A 22221-nucleotide genomic window follows, 5' to 3' on the forward strand; every position below is an offset into this window, starting at 1 on the left:
GTTCCGTATCACGCGTTGAAGATCGTACGAGGGCGTCAGATGATTCTCCGGGGAGTTGTGAAGGGAATGAAGTGGCCGAAGTCAAATTTGGGGTTTGGTCGGATGCGGAAGATTGACGCTTCCCAACAAAAATGTGTCAAATGGTGAAGATGCAGGGGGTGACAGAAACAGATAGGTCTCAGTAGATAGTTGTTTAGGAATCCGCTCTGTGCTGTTGGTTGCTGCAGTATCCACAACATCTGCCCGCTCTACAGTATGACGATGGTCTGATCTGTTGATCTTCGAGCGTAGAATGAGCCGGAGAAGTATAGAAAAGAAGAGAACGAGTCTGGCATTGCAGAGGCATAGAGAAAGAGGGGAATATCACATGTTGTTCACTGATGTCAAGTCTCCACGATGCTCATGCGCTGCATGAAGCCTCGGAGATTTCGCCACTTACAACTGGGGCCATGAAGTATTGGACTGTCTCTACACAAAAGCCTCAAAGCGAGTACAGCGTTCTGTACATTGTTTTCGCCCTACTTTGGCCTCTCTTTTAGCCTCTTTGTTTGCCCATTTTCGAGTGCATCTACATATAAGGGTTAATAATGTAGATTGTGAAAAGTCTTATAGCTATATCAGTACGAGCTTAGCCTACACAGAGTGATTCGAAACAGTCAATTCACGCCTAAACAAGACCCTTAAGCCGAAAAGCACAAAATGTAGATCATGATACACAGAGTTCAAACGCCATCCCAATTACCTAGTCTTCCATCACTTCGTCGCCATCACCTTCGCGGTGATCAGCAAGACCCCCGGGGGCGGGGATGAGGCCTCATGTCGTGCATAGCCGTTGGCACCATCGTACGTAGATGAATTCTCATCATCGTCATCATCGTCCTGGTCATCCGTTGAATCGCCATCAGACCCTTCACCGAGCAGTTCGCGATCGAGATCGTCCAGTTCCCCTTCCATGTAGTCGTCGTGTCCATGTTCCGGGTCCCAGTTGGGAGTGCCCATGGCTGATGTTGCAACGCCCGGACCGTCGGGGTAGCCAGGGTGGCCCTTGGCACGAGACGCTTGGGCTTTCTTTGCTGTGCCAGGGGTAGCTGTTACACCCGACTTGCGCTTGGCAGCAGCACTAGGGCGCGAGGCACGCGGGCGCGAGCGATTGTTGGAGTTGCGCACGTCAGCCTCCAGGGCTGCTCGGGCCTTGTATCTCTCCTCGCGTTCCTGCTTGCGATCTTTCTTGGGCCCGTTGGCTTCGTCGCAATCCCAGCGGTCCAGTCGTCGCGCGGCTTTCCTTACTACGGACAGGAAGACACTGGCACATTCTCCGAAGTCGTCTTCTTCGTCTGGATTCGGGAAAAGGCCACCCTTGCCCCATGAGTTTTCTTCATCGTCTGTATTGTAGCCTTCGGGAAGACTCTGGAGCAAGCGACCGTAGCGGCCGAAAGGAATCTCACTCTCCCGCTTGGCACGAAGGACACGGTATGCATGAGACCTGCGCTTGGCAAGCAGATAGTCGATCCTTTGGCGACGGTTTTGTTCCACAGCAATCTGGTGTTGTGTTAATGGGCGTGGTCGGCGTCCAGGCGCTGTAGACAATGAAGGCTCGGCGATGAAACGGTTCAGAACTGGATGATTGGAGCCCGGAGGCGCAGGAGAAACATCTGGAGTGTGATCCATCCTCGTCTTCAAAACGAGCCTCTGCTGGCCCATAGCTCGGTTGAGTGATGATTCCCGCTTGGCTTGTTTGGGGCGCGGACGAGAGTAACCAGGAGTCATATCATCTTCCTCGTCGTCCAAGCTTCGTTTAGCAGAGGGGTGGAGAGGGGTGGACATGGCAGAGCCGCGACCTCCGAAGCCAGAGTAGTCTCCAGCAAATGATTCTTCGTCAAAGCCGAATTCTGTGGAAGAAAGTTAGACCAGAAAGATGTCTCAGTTATCTCGGATTGAGCTTACCTTTCTTGGGTCGCTTGGGGACGCGTGGTAATGGTTCTTCTTCCTCTAGAATGCCTGCACCAATTTGTCAGTCAACAATTCCGAGTTTCAATGGCAAGCACACGTACGCTTGCGTTCCAGTCTCTTCGACTCTCCATATTCCTGCTCTTCGGGTGTATCTACATTCTCCTCATTCGACTGCTCCTCGGTCAAGATATCAAAGGCTGGCACCTTGAGAGGTAGTCCCTCAGAGCCCTCGCCTTCCATACCAGCACCAAACGGATTGTTTAGGGCCGCTTCACGGCTAAAGTCACTCTCCAGATACCACCACATCAACCACAGGAACGCTCTGGCGCGACTTTGACTACTAAGCGTAGACCTCATGACCAAATCGAAGAAGTCTCGTGGAGGGAAGAAGTGTGTTTCCGACACTTTGGGTGCGTACTGCGCCAGAACGAATATCAGATTCACCGGGTTTGTCCGAGGCACATTTAGCCGCTTGATCTTATCCAGTGTATTCGGTTGCTCGGCGTCCTCAGAGGCACCCTTGAGGATAGATTTGAGACGCGGGGCATCTTGCAGCTGCTTGTAGGCATTGGAGTCCTGGTGCGCTTGTAATGAGGGAATCGAGTGGTAGGTTCGGAGTTGAGCACGCATTTCGGGGAAGACTATAAAACAAAAGCAATTGTTGTTAGCATTGTAGACAGGGAATGTATGAGCTTCCACGTACAGTTCAGAGTGGTATTCATGCGACCGAAATTGACCAGCAGACAGACCATGGCCATACTGATAGCTGCCGGCTTGTCATTCTGCAACTTATCCTTGAGGATCTTGCTAGTCTTGCTGCTCCGGGCCATTGCATCGATGTAGACATCCGCGAAGTCCATTCCCTTTTGTCCGTCGGGGTACCGCGTAAAGACTGGTGTTTTGTCTTCAAACACCAGTTTCAAGAACTGGTATTGGATATCTTTGCGCCACAGAGGGATACCGTCTTCTTTCTTGAGGTGCCGAATCTTGTTGCCCGAGTAGACAGAGCCAATCGTGCCATTCGCTTGTCGTCTTGTACCGACCGTCGCGCTGGCGGTTAAGCCACCGTTGTTCTGGTCATCCGCAGCCTCGGACATCGCAAAGGACTCGTCCATCATGCTCTGGTCCATGTCGGCCATCTGGACGGTGGGTATGGGGGAAAGGTGGACACGTTTGCGACAGACTGAAAACCGGAGAAATCGCGGGTTGGGGCAGTGGAGATGCCCCCTAGTAGGGCGGCCGATGAAAAAGGCAGAAGTACCAGGAAAAAGAACAATGTGAGGATGAAAAAGGATAGAAGGGGGGAAGTGGAAAAGAGTGAGGTTAAGGGAAAATGAAAAATGAGGTCAAAGTTCCGGAAAATCGAGGAAGAAAGCAGTGCCGAGTGCCCATGAAGGTATAGCTGTGATATCTACCCGTATTGGGCAGTACTGCCACGCACTGTCAAAGCTCCATATATCTATCTATCTACATCTACATCTACACTTTACACACACAATTGATCTTCACGGGCTGCAATTCACTAGGCTACGTCATACAGATTTGGAAACACTTTTCGAAATTGCATTGGAGAATTCCTTCTCATGGCCCAGGGCCTCAGGTTCCTCCGAACCGGCACATTCATCCAACGGCGGCGACAGCGTCCCATCCTCCAAGGTCCGAGAAAATGATCAGAACAGACAAGGAAAATAATGTGATGTGTTCCCGCTCGGAAACAATCAGCCTCCAGGACCAGAAAGCAGAGGATATTGTGGATGCAGGTCAAGCCAACGCCATACAGAATGCATAGTAAAACCATTTTTTGTTTCGCCCACCAGCAGAAGCCCGGAGAAAGAACATATTTTTTTAGAAAAAGAAAACCGCAGAACGCACGAAGGCAGCAACTGGAAAGAAATGTCCGCCATGAGATACCGACGCTGTAAAAAGTCTATGCTGCACATAATGCAGCCATAACAAACACCGAGAAGGATGAAAAGAGAAAGAGAGAACTTTTCGAGAGGGTGAAAAGCCGGCATTCTCCGCTCGGCGCACGCGCGTCACTCGAACGTGTCCCCTGCTGGGAACGCTCGAACATAAGGGGTATCTGACGAGAGCGGACATGGGAAAAGATAAAGAGACAACGCGATCTATGATGTTCATGCAGTGCCAATCACGGTTTGCTCGAAAGCAACAGGCGATCCGACTGCGCCAATGCCCCACGTCTAGACAAGGCTATAACAAAGCCTGGTATAGAACAAGTAAGATGGGCATAAGGAACACAACAGAAATAACAGAATTAAAGAAACATGCGCAAACATGGAGAAAATGACTCTAAAACAAGCATAGGAAAGTCGTAGCAGTCATGACAAAGCCGTCCCTGAGAGATAGCAAGAGAGGAAAAAAGAGATACTCAGGGACTCGTTCTGATCGTATCCGTCAACGAGAGACAAAAGAAAATAGAGCAATGGAGCCAATCAGACCCGGCGGCCTCGTCAAAAGACCACGACCGATTTACCACCAGGAAGAGGGACCGGAGGAGCCGGAGGGGTTGCCGTAGCCACCACCGCCGCCGTAGCCGCCGCCGCCGTAGGAGGGAGCACCACCGCCATAGCTACCACCGTAGGAGGGAGTAGAGCCAGCGGCAGCACCGCCGTAACCAGAGCCGCCGCCGAAGCCACCGCCCATACCCATACCACCGGGAACGCGACGCATGTCACGAGTGGCGTTGGAGCCACGGCCGCGGCCACCACCGCGTCCACCACGGCCACTGAAGCCGCTGCCCTCGCGGGCAATGCTCTCCAGGAAAGAGGGAACCTCCTGGTGGGCCTCCTTGAGGAGTTCGAGCAAGTCACGGACAACACCGCGGTTGCCACGGTTGAAGAAGGCAGTGGCGATACCGGTGTTACCAGCACGACCGGTACGACCGATACGGTGGACGTAGTCGTCAATGTCGGTGGGAAGATCGTAGTTGATGACGTGGGTCACGTTGGGGATATCGAGACCACGGGCAGCAACAGCAGTGGCAACCAGGATGGGGCAGCGGCCGTTACGGAAGAGCTCCAGAGCACGCTCACGCTCGCGCTGGGTGCGGTCACCGTGAATGGCGGTAGCGGGGAAACGCTGGTTGATGAGGAAGTCGGAGAGGGAGTCGGCCATACGCTTGGTCTCCACGAAGATGAGGGTCAGACCAGTGCTGCCGTGAGTGTGGAGGATGTCCAGGAGGACAGAGCGCTTGTCAGCGTCCTCGACGTACTCGACTTTCTGGGTAATGTTCTCAGAGGTAGATCCGACACGACCGACGGACAAGAAGATGTAGTCCTTGAGGAAGTCGCGAGCAAGCATCTGGATGTCGCGGGGGAAAGTGGCCGAGAACATGAGAGTCTGGCGGTCCTGGACAAGAGGCATATCCTCACCCTCAACGATACGGCGAATCTGGGGCTCGAAACCCATGTCCAACATGCGGTCAGCCTCGTCAAGAACAAGGTACTTGATGTTAGCGAGGGAGATACGGCCACGCTCAATCAAATCGACGAGACGACCGGGAGTAGCAACGAGAAGATCGCAGCCACGCTCAATCTGGCGAAGCTGGGAACCGATGTCGGCACCACCGTACACGACACAGGGGCGGACCCAAGAGCGGTAAGCAAACTTGCGGGCCTCATCGAAGATCTGAGAGACAAGCTCACGAGTAGGAGCAAGAATGAGGGAAGTAGGGTAAGCCTTGCGCTGACGGCCGTAGCTGTACTGACCACCCGCAGAAGTAGGGGTAGCGGAGGGACCGTTCTTGAAAGCCTGGGAGAGGATGGGGAAAAGGAAACCACCAGTCTTTCCGGAACCGGTCTGGGCACAAGCCATAAGATCACGGCCACCCATGACAATGGGGACAGAGTACTTCTGGACAGGGGTGGGGATAACATAGCTGGCGAGCTTAATGTTGGAGATCAGGTGGTCGTCCAGAGGGGGGTTGGTGAACTGAGAAACGGGCTCGGGGACGTCGTTACCGGAGGCCTCGACGGGAATGTCATCGTAGTTGGCGAAGTTAATACCAGTCTGCTGCTTGGAGGGGTCGTTGGGAACACCGAAAAGCTCACGCTCCACGCGGGCGTTGGCGGGACCGGGAATGTGCTTGCCGTCGCGCCACTGGCCATCGCCAGAGCCACGGCCTTGCTGAGCACCTCCACCACTGTAGTTGCCGCCACCATAAGATCCTGGATGTCCGTAAGCCTGGGGATCGAAGGGTTGAAGTTGACCGATTGGGTTCGGCATATTGGGTGGTTTACCATTAGCGGGGCCGCGAGGGCTGAAGTCGGGGGCGTTAGCATTAGCCCATTTTCCACCGGGGGGACCACTAGAGAAGCCATTCATATTAGCGACAATTCATGGGGGTTTGATTTGGGAGACTGTACCGAGGGCCACCAAAGCCGCCGGCGGGAGCAGCAGCAGGATCCACGTTGGCAGGAGCAGGACCGGGACCACGCTGGCGGAGGTGTGGAGGAATGTAGGCGGCACGGCCAGCGCCAGGAGCGTTACCGGCGGGGGCGTGCTGGGACTCGTTGAGGGAAAGGTTTCCCATCTGCAGACCGTCGGCCATTTTTGCGGTTGAAAATGTCTGTGGCAAGAACTCAGGTCAGAAGGTGGAGTGCAAGGAGGGAAGAACTGATGCGAACAGTATTTTTTTTCAGGTTCACCGAGAAGATGACAGGGCGCAAGCGATCTCAGAAAGATACTTGCAGAAAAAGAGAATCACGTTCAGATACCTTCACTGCGAGAAGGACGGTGAAAAGATCGGGGTTTGCAGTGTTCCACCTAAAAAAAAAAGATGGAGTGGGCAAACAAGGAATCAAGAAACTGATAAATGCAAATCTCCCAAATCTAAAGAACTCTAGAAGAAAAGAGAGGAGAGTGGAAAAAAAGGGATAGAGAGAACTGAAGTGTGTGGGAAGGAGGCAAATCGTCAGTTGGAGAGAGTCGCAGTACCGTACTGTGAGGTAATGAGACGAAACGGGAGGCGTTGGTACCTATGAGGAACCTCAGTTTTGGCTGGACAATCGCTGTACCGCCCAGGTACTGACCAAGTACTGACCGCCACGAAAAAAATTTCTTATTTTTTACTTGCCAGTTGGTTGGGTCTGGGCGTGTCTGACTAAGAAAACGGAGCTGACTGGTTTTAGAGTGCAAGAAAGATAACAACTCTAGTTCCTCTACTTCTGGTTATTTTTGTAACCTAATGAAAGATGTAACATGAGATACTCAACAGCCCATTTGGGGAAAGTATACATTCAACTCTTACGCATCATAGTGCTCTTTCTCCTGCTGTTGCTGCTGGCTGCGCCGGCGGGCAATCCAGACACCCACAATAGCAACCAGAACGAAGAAAATCACCAGCGGCTGAAGTGAATAAGATGTTGTGATGATCTCGGGAGCCTCGGTGACCGGCTCGGTGACCGGCTCGGCGACCGGTTCTTGGTCGATTTCTTAAAATCCAGCATCATCAGCCACCAACCAGCAGCGGAGGAAACAGCGCAGACAGTCACCTATCTACAGCTCATCACGGCTACCTTTGTCCTCGGTCTCTTGCTCCACGGGGAGCTCACCGCTCTTGACGATCTTGACAGCTTCCTTGGGCTTGTCACCGGGGAGCTTGGGGACGTTCTGGATCTTGTCAACGATCTCGTAGCCCTCAAGGACCTCTCCGAAGACGACGTGACGTCCATCGAGCCAACTAGTAACTTGTCAGCCACGGATCACACTAATGGGTAGTAATAACGGGATACGAACGAGGTGATGGCGGTGGTGATGAAGAACTGGGAGCCATTGGTGTCCTTGCCGGCGTTGGCCATGCCTAGGAACGGTCAGATATCCGAAACATTCACTGATTGATGAAATGATTGAATATAGTGCTTACTCAGGAGACCCTTCTTGGTGTGGCGGAGCTTGAAGTTCTCATCCTTGAACTTGTTGCCGTAGATCGACTTGCCACCAGTGCCTGTATGCACTTAGCATCATGCGCCTCACCCCAGGTTAGAGATAACATACCATCGCCCTTGGTGAAGTCACCACCCTGAATCATGAAGTCCTTGATAACACGGTGGAAGGTAGAATCCTGGTAACCAAAGCCCTTCTCGCCGGTAGCCAGAGCGCTAAAAGCGTGGTCAGCTTAAACAGGAACATTGAAAGCGTTGGCGCAACCAGCAATCCATACCGGAAGTTCTCAGCGGTCTATATCAAGAACGACGTCAGCGATAAATCCTCAATTGCCAGTTCCATTGGATATAGCTTAACGAACCTCGGGGACAGTCTTGCCGTACAAGCCGAACACAATGCGGCCAAGAGGCTCCTCTCCATGCTGGATGTCAAAGTAGACCTAACCACCAGTCAGATTGTTTCAATATGGAGCCAGTCAAACGCATAAGGGTAAAGTAATCACCTTGCTAGTGACCTTGGGGCCACGGGGCTCCTTGGACTCCTCAGCCTGGACCAGCGCGAAGCCGACGGCGAAGACGACAAAAAGAGACAGGAATAAGTTCCGGAAATACATGATTGCTAATTGTCACTGCTTTGGGGGACTGAAGAAGGGAGAAGTAGAGGAGGCCAGCTTGCAATGGCGTGCGGAGAATACGCTCCACTTCCAAACATGTAATTTTCAATTCAGCGGTTAATAAATAGCTGGTGGGATAGAGTTTATTACATTAAATACAGAATTATGCAATGCAAATACACAGCCAGATTTGCGAATTCAGCCCCGGAAAAACATTGATGCCGGATGATTTCTCCCGGAAGTTCGAGAGCAACGAGCAACGGACTCCATTCCAAAGTTAAGACAGCAGCCAGCCAAAATACGCCAAGATGGTAAGTCAGGGACATTGACAGCACACATGGATGTCTCACTAACAATCCCTCCAGGTCTTCATCCTAGGCGTTAACTTCCCCGAGCGGAACCTCCTCAAGGCAAGCCAACCCCCATGCGCCAGCAGCGTCACCACGATCTCGACCCAATGGGGCCTCGACTAACATGCAATACTTGCTCAAAACAGAAATCCCTCGAGACATTCTTCGGAATCGGCAACAACAGCTCCTCCCGCCTCCTGTCCCGCTTCAACATCCACCCAACCTGCCGCGTCGGCGAGCTGGCCAACAAGCAAGTCCTCGATTTGACCGCCGTGCTATCGGAAATGAAGATTGAGAATGACTTGCGCAGAGAGGTCCTCAATGATATTAAGCGTCTGAAGGAGACTGGAACATACCGCGGCCGACGTCACGCACTGGGCTTGCCTGTCAGGGGACAGCGGACACGGACTCAAGTGAGTTGTCTCTCGTTGCATTGTCTATTGGATTGCTCTGAAGGTGGATTGTGGCTAATGGATTTTTAACAGATCAAAACTCCTGTCCGGTTGAACCGCATGGAGCGGAGGCTATAAATTGGACGGCAGCTCGTTCGCTTGTGTGCTTTTATGGAATTGTCTCACGCTTTTTTGTGTGAGGGGCATGGAACTGGCGTTTTCTTGATACCTGGCACTTGATTTTTGTCAGGTTGAATTGTATGTGAATGGAACACCTCTCTGGATGTATTATAGGCTAGAAATGAACCTAGTGTGAACAAAAGCAAAAGAAATACTCGACAATACTTAAGATCGTAGAAACTGTATGTTTGCTAGTAGATATACATCCAGTTCCGAGCTAGAATCAACGTGAAGATGGAACAGTAATAAAAAGTAATATGTATCTAGCTAGATTCTCAACTTTTGCAATCAACCAAGTGTTAAACGCCAGGCCCATATGTGCAACTTCATGCCTTTGAGGACAAGACACCCTCTCCGCGGTTGATCTGGATCCGCTTGTCCTCACCAGCGCTGACAATTCCAATCGTCTTGTCCCAGCACACGCTGAACACCTTGACACCTTCACCACCAACACGCTTGCTGTCGGCCTTGCCCTCCTCCTCGAGGCTCTTCCGCGTAATAGAGTAGACACTCTCTCCAACAACACCTTCCTTGTCAGTCTTGGTAGACCGGATATCCCAGATGCGACATGTGCCGTCGTGGCTGCCACTAATGAGACCATATGTGCTGTGAGGGTCGCGAGCCAAGCTCACAACGGCGTTGGTGTGGCCACGGAGAGTCATAGCTGCCACAGTTGTGGCAGATGCGCGAGGATCAATCAGGGTAATATGACGGGCGGCAGTACCTGCAGCCAGGAGGTTGAGTTCGGGGAGGTGCTCGAGCGAGAGAAGCGAGTGTGAAGTGGTACGAGTGTCAACTAGACCGCCAGTGACCAAATCCCAGGTGCGCAGAGAGTGGTCCCAGGAGGCAGAGTAACCAACTGTGGCATCCTTTGCGTCAAATATGGCGGCGGAAACGGGTGCAGTGTGTCCCGACAACAGATTCAGAGGGCCGCGCTGGGCGGTGCTGACAGACGAGTTCAGCTTGCGTCGCTTCGAGTTGCGAGCGTTAGAGGGAAGCAAGTTCTCTGGTGCGGCAGGTGCGTCGGCCTTCTTGGTTGACCAGAATCCGACAGTGTGGTCTGACGAGCCAGTCAACAGACGGTTGGACTGCGCATGCACAGCTAGTGACTCGACCCCAGACTTGTGACCGTACAGCTCCAGCTGGGGAGCGATCTTTCCAGCGAAGCCACCCTCGTCCTCGGTATACTTCCACAATCGGACCGTGCGATCAAGACCTGCCGAAGCAATCTGGTTCGGGGAAACGAACTTGGCGGCTTTGATGGAGGCAGTGTGGCCGCCCTCGGTGGCAGCAGGGGATGTCGCAATGGTCTCGGATGACATGTTCCAGATGCGAATGAGACCGTCGTAACTTCCGGAAAGAATTCTCTCTTGGCCCTTCTTGACAGTTGCGCCTGATGCCCAAGATGCAGCAGGTGAAGTGGTGGAAAGGACGTCAGTGGAGCTGACCCAGTCGTCGTGCTGGAAAGAGGCGATGTGCAGAGGAGGGATCAAAGCCCGAACATATTCAATCTCGAGGGTTGTCTCAGCAGAGATACCATTGTCGACCAAATATTCGTCAATCGAGGTCCGCAGAAAAGTTCCGTTGATCAAAAACTCAAATGGGATCGGCTTCTCGCTCGAGAGAAGGTTGTTCACCAGTGTCGACAGCGCATAACGGCGAAGACCTGTACAGAAGGAAAGTCAGTACTGTGGCTGTTACTTTTTGATCGACATCAACTTACCGGTAGGAACGAGAATTGGGCCGGTGCTCTCAGGCAGAGCAATATCCTCCTGCTGACTGGTGAGCTGCACTCGAACTTGTCTTTGCGCAGCCTCAGAGGCTCCTGACATGATTTGATCTTCACTCATGGTGAAATCGAGTCCGAATTGGTGCTGCTGTTGGAGATGGAATCTTTTCTGGTGGCAGTCGCATTTTCGGCGGGCGAAGAAAAATTACGGGGACCCGTGCGGCACACTTGCGCAGAGCGCGGAGATACGCCTCGTTTACTAGATGCAATACTGTACTAACATAGTTTCTGTGAATAAATTCATATAGATAGATTCTATGGAATAAATTGCTTTTCTATACATTTGACATCTATCCTCTGGGAGCTCTTCGAATCTCTGCGATAGCTCGTCGCCGGTAGTCAGATTCAGCAAACAATGCCTCAATCAGGTCAATCACCTCCTCGGCAGAGAATTCCAGGCCCAGCTCTCCTTCAATCCAGAGGTACTTGATGTCGGCAAGCGAGCTCTCCAGGATGTTGACCAGATATTGGAAGCGAAGCCAGCTTGGGACGTAAATTGCTGTGACAGGCAAAGCCTCGGCATCACCAGTCTCGGGCCTAAACAAGTCTTCAAGCTTCGAGATTTGGTTGCAGAAAGAGACCAGTTGCCGAGACTGATCCTCTGAGATATCGCCCAAATCCTCGATATCGATGACAACCTTGTTTATCACTGTAGACAAGAGTGATCCAACAGACTGGAGCAGAGCAGAGTGTGACAGAATGGGCTGCCATTCCTTATAGACATCGCGAATTCGGTCAACGGTGGCGCTGACAGAGTTCTCACAGTTTGACTGGAATGGTTGTTCGGAGCATTGTCCAAATCCTTGAGCTCCATCCAGCAGATCGGTAACAATCGTGCGCTGGGTCTGCATCTCTTTGCTATAAGCAAGCTTTCCGAATTTCTCCAAAGCCTCAACATCGGGCTGAAGCCTGGAGAGATCATGCTCCTCGACCAGCCTCCGGATCGCATCTGCAAGGTACAGACTGTCGTTGTAAAGATACATCTGTCCTGAACTAAGTTTCATCGAGTAGAATGTCGATGATGTAGCTTTGAACATGGCGAGGATGAGGGTCGGAAGAGCCAAGAGACCATTCCCAGAAGAGGCAACGCGGGAATTGGCATGTCTGATATCTCATTAGTTTAGGCGGAGGTGTAGTAGTTTTCAGGCATGACTTACGCGGGCTGCGAGATATCCTTTGAATCAGTGATTTGCTGCTGAACCACCCTGAGAACCGACTCTGGGATATCGGTAATGGTAAACACTTCCTTCAGGGTAACCTCCTTAGGCGACGAAGACCCGGTTATGTTCCTTGCGTCTGCTTCTTTCGTTGCGGAGGTGTTATTTTGTTTAGAAGGCTCAGTGTCAGCTCTCTGGGCATCTTCATCCTCATCAGCCCAGCCCCAGGCATCATCCGCGTCATCATCTTCTGTGGATACCGCTGCGTCTGGGTTGGGCTCATCTTGAGTCTCGTCATCATCAAGGCCCCACGCACTAACGTCTTCCTCTTCTTCTTGGGGTTTTGATGCATCTGCTTTCACAGCCGTGTCATCTTTATCATCATCCCAGTCCGCATCCCAGTCATCATTGACGGCATTTTCCAGGAGGGCCCCATTAGTCTGAGAAACTTTTTCTTTTTCGACACGTTCGACCTGTTTGGTTGTGCCCTGGCTAGCAGCGAGAACTTTCCGGACACTATCGAGTGAGTCGACCCGACGCCGAGTCAACCACAAGCGCGGGGCCTGGTTAACCCATGAAACCAGTTCTTCCTGGCCAGTCCAACCCCAAGACTCAATGGTCTGGGTGAATTGCAGGACACCGTCCAGAAGTTTCTCGAAATCGGCAAGACCACCTAGTTCGGTGGGGATGGCAGAAGATAGCCACTCTGAGATCGCCTTTGAAGCGATGCTTGGAATGAAAGACTCCGGGAGAGCCGCAGATACAACCGTAGGTAGATTCTGTCGCAAATGACCCAAAACGCTGGAAAGACGATCCAACGTCTCGGACACGGTTGCTGTTGAGGCCTCGGGATCAATACGAATGCTAGTCTCCGTCACCATAACACCATGGCTGGTTCCATCAGGGCGAGGCAGCAAGATTGGATTGAGAATTGCAGAGAAAAAGTCCTTCTGGAACTTCTGGTTGGCAGATGTAAGGATATCCATCCGGGCAAGTGACGCGATAGTGTCCTCAAGAGCAGTTGCATCCGCCTTGGAAACCTGGAATTCGCGATTCTGTCGGTCAATCTTCAGCTGGTCCGCCCAGCGCATATAAAGCGCTTCGATAATCTCGGATCGCAGCTGTGCCACCTCTCCGGAGAGTATGCCCATCACATTTGTATTGGTAAAGAAAGAATCCTTCCCAACAGCCGCGTCGGTAGACTCCAGTTGCTCAATGGCAGTCGTGATCTGGCCATTTCCGAGGGCAGCGTGGCCACTTTCCAACCGCTGACACAGCCGCTGTACCTCCTCCAGAGTGCCTGCGACGGCCTCGTTGAAGGCTATCTCCGTCTCTACCAATGCGACCTTCGCCTTTGCGTCTTCAACCTTGGCTTGTAGGGGATTGGTATGCTCATGCTGGGCGACAATCTCGCGCGCAGTTAATCTGGATCGTTCTATGTCTGCATGAAGTTGTTTCGCTTGGATAATCCAGTCGTCGGCGTCAAAGGTGTTCTCGCGACTCAGGGAGCTGATCTCGTTCTAACCGGGGACAACAGCGCAGGTCAGTAAACGTGATCAGCAAAAGAATAACTGGAGCTTCGTACTTCTACCTGCTCACGAGCCTTGGATATAAGCTCCAGCTCTCTGGCGAGGGCAGCTGCCGGGAACTTGCCAGCAACCACCTTCTCCTCAGGGTACGTGCCCTCGGCGACGAAGCCCAGCACCGCCTGGCACACCTCCTCATCTCCGGTATTCCCGGTCATGGCAGCCAATGGTTTGAGTTTAGATGTGAGCGAATCGAGGAAAAGGTGCTGGTTATAATGAAGTGTAGAGGCAAAGAGCTTAGCTGTCAACAACCCGTGACCTTGGGCGTCACCGCCCCACGTGTGATTACATTCTGTATATTCGCGTTCAGAAGGAAGAGAAGAGATTCAAGATATTATCTGGATATGACATATAATTTCTAATTTTGATACTCTGAGTGACTGGTCTATAAATCTCCAACACCGAGCTCGCTTTGTAAGGAACGGGACCCAAACTCCGCCGGGGTCCAGCACACATTCTGAACACACTCATCGTGTCTCGATTTTTACGCCTGAGTCGGGCAAACACTTGGTTTCTGTGAGTCTTCGTCTCTGCTGTCTCTTTGTTGTTCATGGAGGGGCCATCTGATACCCCAATTTTCTGTCTGCCCCTCCATTTATGTCTCTCCTCGGCGGGATGTGATAGTAGAAACCCTGACCAGGTGGGCATGTCCTTTCACGGTATGAGAGGTTGCTATGAAGAGGATGTATACGGTTACTCTCGTACTCATCATCTCAGTCTGCTCAAATCCTCTCCGGTCTTTGAGTTTCGGGCTGGGTATCAGAATGTTCCTCGCTGTGGATGCGCTGGCGATGAGACTCAATCCTCCTTGAGATGAAACTTGCTGACAAAAGCCTTTAGACTGTCAAGCTTCCGGCGAAATATCTTCACTGGGCCTGCCCCATTGATCAATATGTCGCCGTCGGTGCAAAACAGTCACTTCAAACTGCTCCAGCAGTTCAAGCCAGACTACTCGCCAAGCGAGTTCACCCAGTATGAATCACAGCGCACCGGCATGAGGGTGGTCGTCATCGACCAGCCCGGTCCTAAGGTGAATGGCTACTTTGTGCTTGCCACTGAGATCCACGATGACTCCGGTGCCCCTCACACCCTAGAGCACCTGTGCTTCATGGGATCCCGTAACTACCGCTACAAGGGATTCCTGGACAAGTTGGCTACCCGTGTATACTCCAGTACCAACGCCTGGACAGCTACGGATCACACGGCCTATACGCTGGATACCGCAGGCTGGGAAGGCTTTGCGCGTATCCTGCCAGTCTACCTTGAGCATGTCATTGCTCCCACTTTGACCGACGAAGGTTGCTATACCGAAGTTTTCCATGTCGATGGCACTGGAAATGATGCCGGTGTCGTTTACTCCGAGATGCAGGGCGTGCAGAACAATGCAGCTGAACTAATTGACCTGGAGGCCCGGCGGTTGACTTATCCGGAGGGTAATGGCTTCCGTTACGAGACTGGAGGCATGATGGAACAGCTGCGTGTCTTGTCTGCGGAGCGGATTCGCGAGTTCCATCGCGAGATGTATCAGCCCAAGAACCTATGCCTGATCATTACCGGAGAAGTCGATCAGAAGAACATGCTCGATATTCTGGATAAATTCGAAGACACAATCTTGGATGTTATTCCTAGCCCAGAGGCGCCTTTCAAGAGACCTTGGGTGGACTCCGTACAGGCTCCTTATCTGGAGAAGTCAGTTATCAAGAAAGTTGAATTCCCCGAGGAGGATGAAGACTTTGGTGAAATCGAGATCCGATTCATGGGACCTGACTGCACCGACCCTATTCAATGTACGTTTTACAAAGCTCTGCTCTTTGGCTTTCCTTGGACAAAACTAACAATGCACAGCCGGAGCTCTCAATGTATCTCTTTTGTACCTCGCCGGCTCATCCGCTGCTCTTTTAGAGAACATCATTGTTGAGAAAGAGCAGCTCGCTAGTGCCGTGTACTATGCAACTGAGGACCACCCCAGCATGGAGATTCGTTTCACTCTGACCAGTGTCGAGACAGCAAAACTCGAAAAAGTTGAGAAGAGATTCTTTGAGATTCTCCAGGATGCCATGAGTAAAGACTTGGATATGAAGTATCTCAAAGAGTGCATTGATCGTCAGCGCCGGACCTGGAAGTTCTCAACAGAGACCTCTGCCTCCTCGTTCGCAGAGTACGTCATCTCTGACTTCCTGTTTGGAAAGCGAGATGGCTCGACCATGATGGATGTTGCATCGCTCAAGGAGTATGACACTCTAGAGACCTGGTCTCAAGACCAGTGGCGTGATTTCATCAAGAAGTGGATCTCCGATGCGGCCCATGTTACCATCTTAGGTGTGCCGTCCCACAAGATGTCCGAGACATTGAAGAAGGACGAGGAGGACCGAGTCGCCGCGCAGAAGGAGCGTCTTGGCGAGAAGGGCCTCAAGGAGCTTGCTGATAAGCTCGAAAAGGCCAAGGCAGAGAACGACAAGGAGATTCCTCAGGAGCTCTTGGAGAAGTTTGCAATCCCTGGAACTGAGTCTATCCACTTTATGGATACGACAACAGCTCGCTCGGGTGCTGCCTTGAAGGCTGGGCGTCCTGACAACAAGATCCAACAGGTCGTCGATGCCGACAAGTCTGACCAATCCCTCTTCATCCACTTCGAGCACATCCCCAGCAGCTTTGTTCAGCTGGCGATCCTTATCTCTGCTGACTCCGTGCCCGTTCAACTGCGTCCCTTGCTATCCATCTACACCGAAGCGTTCTTCAACGTTCCCGTCCAGCGTGATGGCAAGACAATCGACTTTGAGCAAGTTGTGGTCCAGCTGGAGAGAGACACTGTTGGATACTCAATGGAAAATGCCCGCGGTCTTGGAAACTCAGAGATGCTCCGTGTGTCCTTCCAAGTCGAGCTGGAGAAGTACGAGAATGCCATTGCCTGGCTGCAGGAGCTGTCCTGGAAGTCTATCTTCGACGTGGAAAGACTCCGTGCCATCAACACCCGCCTACTGGCCGACGTGCCCGACTCTAAGCGCAGCGGCGATGACATGCTCGCCGCAGCCCATGTGATGGTTCACTACGCCCAGGAATCAATTGTCCGCGCTCGTTCCACTCTCGTCAAGGCTCGCTACCTCAAGCGCATCAAGCGCCTGCTCGCTGAAAACCCCGAAGAGGTCGTAGCCCGCATGGAGGAGATTCGCACTTCTCTCTTCCAGCCCGACAACGTCCGGGTCATTGTCATTGCCGACCTCGAGAAGCTCAAGAACCCCGTTTCGGCCTGGAAGTCCTTTGCCGAAACCCTGGGCACCAGCACTGACCTGCGACCCATCACCGTCCGACGCGAGCGGTTGAGCGACGCAGGAAAGAACATCGGTGGCAAGTCCTACATCGTCCCCATGCCGACGGTCGACTCGTCCTTTGCCTACGCCACCGGTCGTGGTCTGGACTCGTACGACCATCCGAAGCTGCCCGCCCTGTTGGTTGCAATCTCGTACATGAACGCCGTCGAAGGTCCCCTATGGGTTGCAGTCCGTGGCACTGGTTTGGCATACGGCACCAACTTCAGCTACAACATCGATACTGGCTTTGTCAACTTTGATGTGTACCGGTCTCCCAATGCCCACAAGGCCTTCGAGTCCAGCAAGCAGATTGTCGAAGACCATCTTTCTGGTGCTACGCCTTTCGATCCACTTATGCTCGAGGGTGCCATTAGCAGCATTGTGGTTAACTTTGCCAATGAGCAGATGACTGCTGCTAGTGCTGCTCAGGGCAGTTTCATTCGCCAGGTCATTCGTAACTTGCCTAGTGACTACAAGGAAAAGATGCTTAAGAATGTGCGCGGTATCACCCTCGATGAGATCAAGGGTGCTCTTCGTGAGATCATTCTGCCACTGTTTGCTCCTAAGACGGCCAACTTGGTTGTCACCTGCGCCACTGTCTTGGAAGAGGTGAGTAATATCTTCTATATTTGTGCCTTACATATACTAACATATATTCTTAGACTATCAAGCAGGGCTTCGAAACCTCAGGATTCACTCCTACTGTTCAACCTCTGAAGGAATTCGAGGATGACTATGGTCTGAAGGCTGGCGATGAGGAAGAGGAAGAGGAAGACGATGATGACGAAGATGATGAAGACAGCGAGGAAGGCAGTGAGGATGACGAGTGATGTGCATCATGAACCCCATGCATTACAGGTAAAGTTAGAGGGTAGATCACTTTTATACCAGAGTGTCGAGAGACTCTAGATAAACTAGGCATGACGAATCTACTCTCATACTCAAGCACATGACCCATTTCCAAGTACATGTAACCTCCAGAAGCAAAACAAAACAAAGACAAAGCTGAAAATTCAAACTACATGAAAGTTTCACACCTCCTCTAGCAGAGGTAATATGGTACACGCCAGACAAGACCCGCCACGTCGTCCTGTCTGAACCCCAACCCCATCTCAAAAGACATCAATGAAAGCAATTAGTCTCGAGAATCCGGATTCAGTAAATCCCCTCTATGTTCCCTCCATCGTGGCCACAAACCCAGGCCAATAACTTAACACAATGATACAATGAATCCCAATCTATCCGTCACAACACACATTGGTATAAACCTTCCCGCCCAAGCAAACCACCAAATTACCAACTCAACTCCTTCCGCCCCTTCATAAGCCTCCTCGTAAGCGTCTTTCTTCCATTCCGATCCTTCTTCCGCGCCAGATACCCATGGCGACGCTTCTGCACCCGCCGCGACGGCCGGAAAGTGACACGGCGCACGCCCAGCGACGCACTAGCCGAGAACGTCCGAGTCTGCTGTGGGACCTGGCCAGTTCCAGCGCGGAGTGATGACAGTGGCGAGAAGGACGTTGTGAGTGTTGAGGGAAGGCGGGAGCCGAGTGTTGATGGTTGGAAGCGGGTTGGGGTTGAGAGGAGGGAGAAGGGTCTGGAGGTGAGGATGGCGGATGTGGTTGGTTGTTGGGGGATTTGGGAGAACCTGTGTCCGAGGGGAAAAGAGAAGGTTAGTTATATGCGGTTTCTTGGCCTCGTGGTCTGGGATGATTGAGGGTTTATATGGTTCGGTTTGGGGGTTGCTTTTGCATACCTGGTCATTGGGGCTCGCATGGTCGACGTGGAGGCCCGGATAGCCTGGGGCAGGGCCCCGGTGCGGAGGCTGAACATTTTGAATGCCCGATTTGGGGTAGGCGGTTGAGGCGGGTTGGGAGGGCTTGAGCTGGGGGATGTGAGGCCTTCAAGACGCGGTGTCGGAAGTTCGACAGAAAATTAAGCGCGGAGCCGCCGAGGCACGGACCCGCCTGGAGATGTATGTCTGCAGTACTGGGCTATTGGGCTCGATATTGATATGGGGGTTGTTTTAGTTATAAATTTGATTGTATTCTTTTGCTAAATCCTTTCTTCTACACAGTTTCACCAAGAACTGAAGCAATTGAAGCATCGCTTGCCCGTTATGCATACTTACCTAATCGGGCCTAGCGTCTTCGAAACTTTTTGATCTCAAGATGCGAACTGCTCGCCGTCGCCCATTCCACTCCCTGCGCTGCGAGCAAACCACCCTCAACTCGGCAGAAACACCGACTTCCAGCTCCCTCCAAACAACCGCTGGGCAAACCCCTCTATAGCCGCCACCAACCCGCCTATCGGCGAAAAAACCACCTCTAAAATGGCAACCAACGGCCCCTCCACCCTCCCCCCAACAACAGTGCAAAGCACCACAACAATCAGCCAGTCAGCCGCGCACGATTTCCTAGCAGCTTACCTGGACCGCGCAGCCACAGACCCATCACTGCAACCGAACGCTAGCATCAGCGAGCACGGCCCCGTCTCGCGCACGACAGCCGCAGCACCAAACCTGATCCTGCACAACCTGAAGCGCGTGCAAGCAGGTCTATCTGGCGAACACCTGGGTCGCGATTTGACTGTTGCCAAGCAGAACCCCGGCGAGGAATATCTGGATATTGCGGCTGGTGTTGTGCCGAACACCCAGGAGCAGGAGCAGGATGAGGGCAATGATCTTGAGATGAACGATGCCCAGTTTGAAACTGAGGCTGAGGCATTTGCGGAACAGGAGGCTGGGATTGATAAGGAGGAGCGCAAGAGGAAGAAGAAGGAGAGACGGATGGCTGAGAAGAAGAATAAGGCTAAGGCTAAGGCTAATGTTGAGGTTGAGGTCGAGGAGGATTCTGAGTGAGTGGTTATATACCTGTTTGGTTGTGGGCGTTGATGCATTGGGTCGGAGTACTCTTTTTTATTTGTTATATCTATCATTCTGGGCTGGGCTTGGATTTAAAAGTACAAAAGTAGCTTGCATCTCACGTCTGGACAAAATTTTATGGAGAATTTAGAGGGATTGCTTCAATTCAATAGATGGGATATTCCAAGCCTCGCTTTTGACCTGTTGAGACTAGAATTAACTGCTTCAACTGACACTGTAGACCGGAAGAAAAGAAAGAAAAATCTCGCACGCCTGCTTTACAGCTCGCGGTCAGCTGCCTTGACGGGCGTCTCACTGTCCTCCTCCTTGCTGCTAGTGACCTTGCCGCCCTTCCAGCCAAGCGCAGCGAGACGCTCAGTGAGGATGGGGTGCGAGTAGTGGTAGCTGGCATAGAGCGGGTCAGCGTCCATGGTGCTCAGGTTCTGGATCTGGAGCTTGAGAAGCGAAGAAGCGAGCTTGTCAGAGTATCCAAGCTTCTGAGCAAACTCATCGGCTTCAAACTCGAACTTCCGGCTAAGGATGTTCATAAGGAGCTTAACGACAGCGTCCATGGGGGCCAGGGCATCGGAGAACAGCAGGAAACCAATCATGATGGGCTGTTGGTTGACAAACCCAAATGACTGGTAGAGTGACTTGTTGTTGACAAAGACGGAGAACAGAGCGAAGATGTAGAACATGTGGAACTGGGCAATACCGAAGAGCTTAGTAGTGTGGCTCAGGCTCCAGTGACCAAGCTCGTGGCCGAGAACAGCAACGACTTCCTCAGGCTCAGTCTTCTCAATCAGGGTATCGTAGATGACAATGTGCTTCTTCCATGGCAGACCGTAGAAGTAGGCGTTGCTGTGGGCACTGCGCTTGCTACCGTCAATAACGTGGAGCTCGGAAAGAGGGAAGTTGAGCTTCTCAGCCAGCTTCTCGACACCAGTCTTGAGTTCACCAGGCTGAAGAGGCGAGAGCTTGTTAAACAGAGGCAAAATTGCAATCGGGTAGATGGTAATGGCGAAAACCTGGAGGAAGACTCCAAACAGCCAGAGGTAGTAGTAGAATGAGGTATCGAATTTCTGGACGATCTTGAGCACACCGGTGATGATGGGAGCTCCAAGAACAATTCCGAGCATCTGACCCTTGAGCATATCCGTGATCCAAAGCTTGAGTGTCTGCTTGTTGAAGCCGAACTTCTCCTCGAGCACAAAGGTGTTGTAGTACGAGACGGGCAGCGAGAGGACAGTGCTTAAAATGTTGAAACCGAAGAAGAAGACCAGAGTTTGACAGATTTCGCCTTGGAACCGATCGGGGAGGTACCGCGCCAGCAGCAGGCCGCTAACGCCCCAGAGCTTGGGGAGGACATCGCCGTAGATGAATGCGAGGTTTTGGATTTGACCGTAGAGACCGGAGAATAGACCGAACTTGGCCTTTGCGCGACCGTATGCCTGTTGTGATATTCCAATGAGCTTTTGTCTATAATCAGTGGTTGCCTCATTCATACCTGACTTTGGTCATAGACCTTTTGGGTGACCTCCCCTTCGAGAACCTGGGGAGGCTTAGTTCGTTGCAGAATCTTGTATTGACGGAGCGAAAGAAGGCCCTCCAGGACGAACTGGCCTAAGGAGAAGCCCACAAGCACGTTCTTCCATGGAAAGAGCGGGCGATCGAGAAGGCGCGCCAGTTGCTGGAAGCAAGTGATTAGCAAGGTCATAGTGCACTGCGAAAAGTAGTTCGAGAAACATATTGAAGAACGTTTCATGCAATGAAGGGCAATGTCAAGAGACATGTGACACTGTAGTCAACTCACCTCGAGAATATACATGATTGAAGTCGCGCAAGGCGAAGAGAGGAAGTTGCTGTGTCTTAAAGGACAGAAGTTACTTTGTTGTTGCGGGCCTTAGTCAGATCTCGTCCTGCAGGCCCCCGGCCCTGGAGAGTCCTACCACGTATACTAACTAGTTGGGTAGACTATTCGAGTGTCTCTGGAAAGAGTAATTATGTGATATTTTACAAGGGCTTTTTGTTTCAAGTGAAACATACTATCTCCAAGTAGACAGGTGTTGTTCTTTTTCACTATATGTAAGTTGTTATCCGAATGCTTGGATTGTCAAAACCCTCGCTTT

At 52.0% G+C, this 22221-nt stretch overlaps 10 protein-coding genes across 10 annotated transcripts; 3 read left to right on the forward strand and 7 right to left on the reverse strand.

Moving 5' to 3' along the window:
• Positions 1-582: 582 nt before the first annotated feature.
• Positions 583-3272, reverse strand: N7446_000575 (uncharacterized protein). The gene is made up of 4 exons (XM_058509342.1): positions 2654-3272; positions 2052-2591; positions 1945-1998; positions 583-1889 (listed from the first exon to the last, which is right to left on the reverse strand). The coding sequence occupies exons 1-4, from the start codon at positions 3087-3089 to the stop codon at positions 754-756; spliced, it is 2166 nt and encodes a 721-aa protein (XP_058378321.1). The 5' UTR covers positions 3090-3272; the 3' UTR covers positions 583-753.
• Positions 3273-4440: 1168 nt separating this feature from the next.
• N7446_000576 (DEAD/DEAH box helicase) lies at positions 4441-6520 on the reverse strand (the record flags this gene model as incomplete). Its single annotated transcript, XM_058509343.1, has 3 exons — positions 4441-6137; positions 6210-6277; positions 6336-6520. The coding sequence occupies 3 exons, from the start codon at positions 6518-6520 to the stop codon at positions 4441-4443; spliced, it is 1950 nt and encodes a 649-aa protein (XP_058378322.1).
• A 695-nt stretch (positions 6521-7215) lies between these two features.
• N7446_000577 (peptidylprolyl isomerase) lies at positions 7216-8467 on the reverse strand (the record flags this gene model as incomplete). The annotated part of the gene is made up of 8 exons (XM_058509344.1): positions 7216-7403; positions 7488-7651; positions 7708-7771; positions 7835-7915; positions 7966-8069; positions 8132-8148; positions 8216-8293; positions 8357-8467. 8 exons carry the CDS (start codon positions 8465-8467, stop codon positions 7216-7218), a joined length of 807 nt encoding a protein of 268 aa, XP_058378323.1.
• A 308-nt stretch (positions 8468-8775) lies between these two features.
• N7446_000578 (mitochondrial 37S ribosomal protein uS13m) lies at positions 8776-9347 on the forward strand (the record flags this gene model as incomplete). The annotated part of the gene is made up of 4 exons (XM_058509345.1): positions 8776-8778; positions 8833-8877; positions 8964-9230; positions 9303-9347. The coding sequence occupies 4 exons, from the start codon at positions 8776-8778 to the stop codon at positions 9345-9347; spliced, it is 360 nt and encodes a 119-aa protein (XP_058378324.1).
• A 368-nt stretch (positions 9348-9715) lies between these two features.
• Positions 9716-11239, reverse strand: N7446_000579 (WD repeat WDR12/YTM1 family ribosome biogenesis protein; the record flags this gene model as incomplete). Its single annotated transcript, XM_058509346.1, has 2 exons — positions 9716-11055; positions 11113-11239. The coding sequence occupies 2 exons, from the start codon at positions 11237-11239 to the stop codon at positions 9716-9718; spliced, it is 1467 nt and encodes a 488-aa protein (XP_058378325.1).
• Positions 11240-11468: 229 nt separating this feature from the next.
• N7446_000580 (uncharacterized protein) lies at positions 11469-14079 on the reverse strand (the record flags this gene model as incomplete). Its single annotated transcript, XM_058509347.1, has 3 exons — positions 11469-12282; positions 12336-13855; positions 13921-14079. 3 exons carry the CDS (start codon positions 14077-14079, stop codon positions 11469-11471), a joined length of 2493 nt encoding a protein of 830 aa, XP_058378326.1.
• Positions 14080-14813: 734 nt separating this feature from the next.
• Positions 14814-18059, forward strand: N7446_000581 (putative zinc metalloprotease; the record flags this gene model as incomplete). The annotated part of the gene is made up of 3 exons (XM_058509348.1): positions 14814-15708; positions 15767-17838; positions 17892-18059. The coding sequence occupies 3 exons, from the start codon at positions 14814-14816 to the stop codon at positions 18057-18059; spliced, it is 3135 nt and encodes a 1044-aa protein (XP_058378327.1).
• Positions 18060-18522: 463 nt separating this feature from the next.
• N7446_000582 (mitochondrial 54S ribosomal protein bL34m) lies at positions 18523-19062 on the reverse strand (the record flags this gene model as incomplete). Its single annotated transcript, XM_058509349.1, has 2 exons — positions 18523-18877; positions 18986-19062. The coding sequence occupies 2 exons, from the start codon at positions 19060-19062 to the stop codon at positions 18523-18525; spliced, it is 432 nt and encodes a 143-aa protein (XP_058378328.1).
• Positions 19063-19561: 499 nt separating this feature from the next.
• N7446_000583 (uncharacterized protein) lies at positions 19562-20089 on the forward strand (the record flags this gene model as incomplete). Its single annotated transcript, XM_058509350.1, has 1 exon — positions 19562-20089. The coding sequence occupies one exon, from the start codon at positions 19562-19564 to the stop codon at positions 20087-20089; it is 528 nt and encodes a 175-aa protein (XP_058378329.1).
• A 252-nt stretch (positions 20090-20341) lies between these two features.
• Positions 20342-21918, reverse strand: N7446_000584 (zinc metalloprotease). The gene is made up of 2 exons (XM_058509351.1): positions 21600-21918; positions 20342-21543 (listed from the first exon to the last, which is right to left on the reverse strand). Exons 1-2 carry the CDS (start codon positions 21882-21884, stop codon positions 20371-20373), a joined length of 1458 nt encoding a protein of 485 aa, XP_058378330.1. The 5' UTR covers positions 21885-21918; the 3' UTR covers positions 20342-20370.
• Between the last annotated feature and the right edge of the window lie 303 nt (positions 21919-22221).

Source organism: Penicillium canescens (assembly GCF_028828765.1).
Source record: "Penicillium canescens strain IBT 15451 chromosome Unknown utg000001l_segment0_segment0, whole genome shotgun sequence".
Lineage (NCBI taxonomy): Eukaryota > Fungi > Ascomycota > Eurotiomycetes > Eurotiales > Aspergillaceae > Penicillium > Penicillium canescens.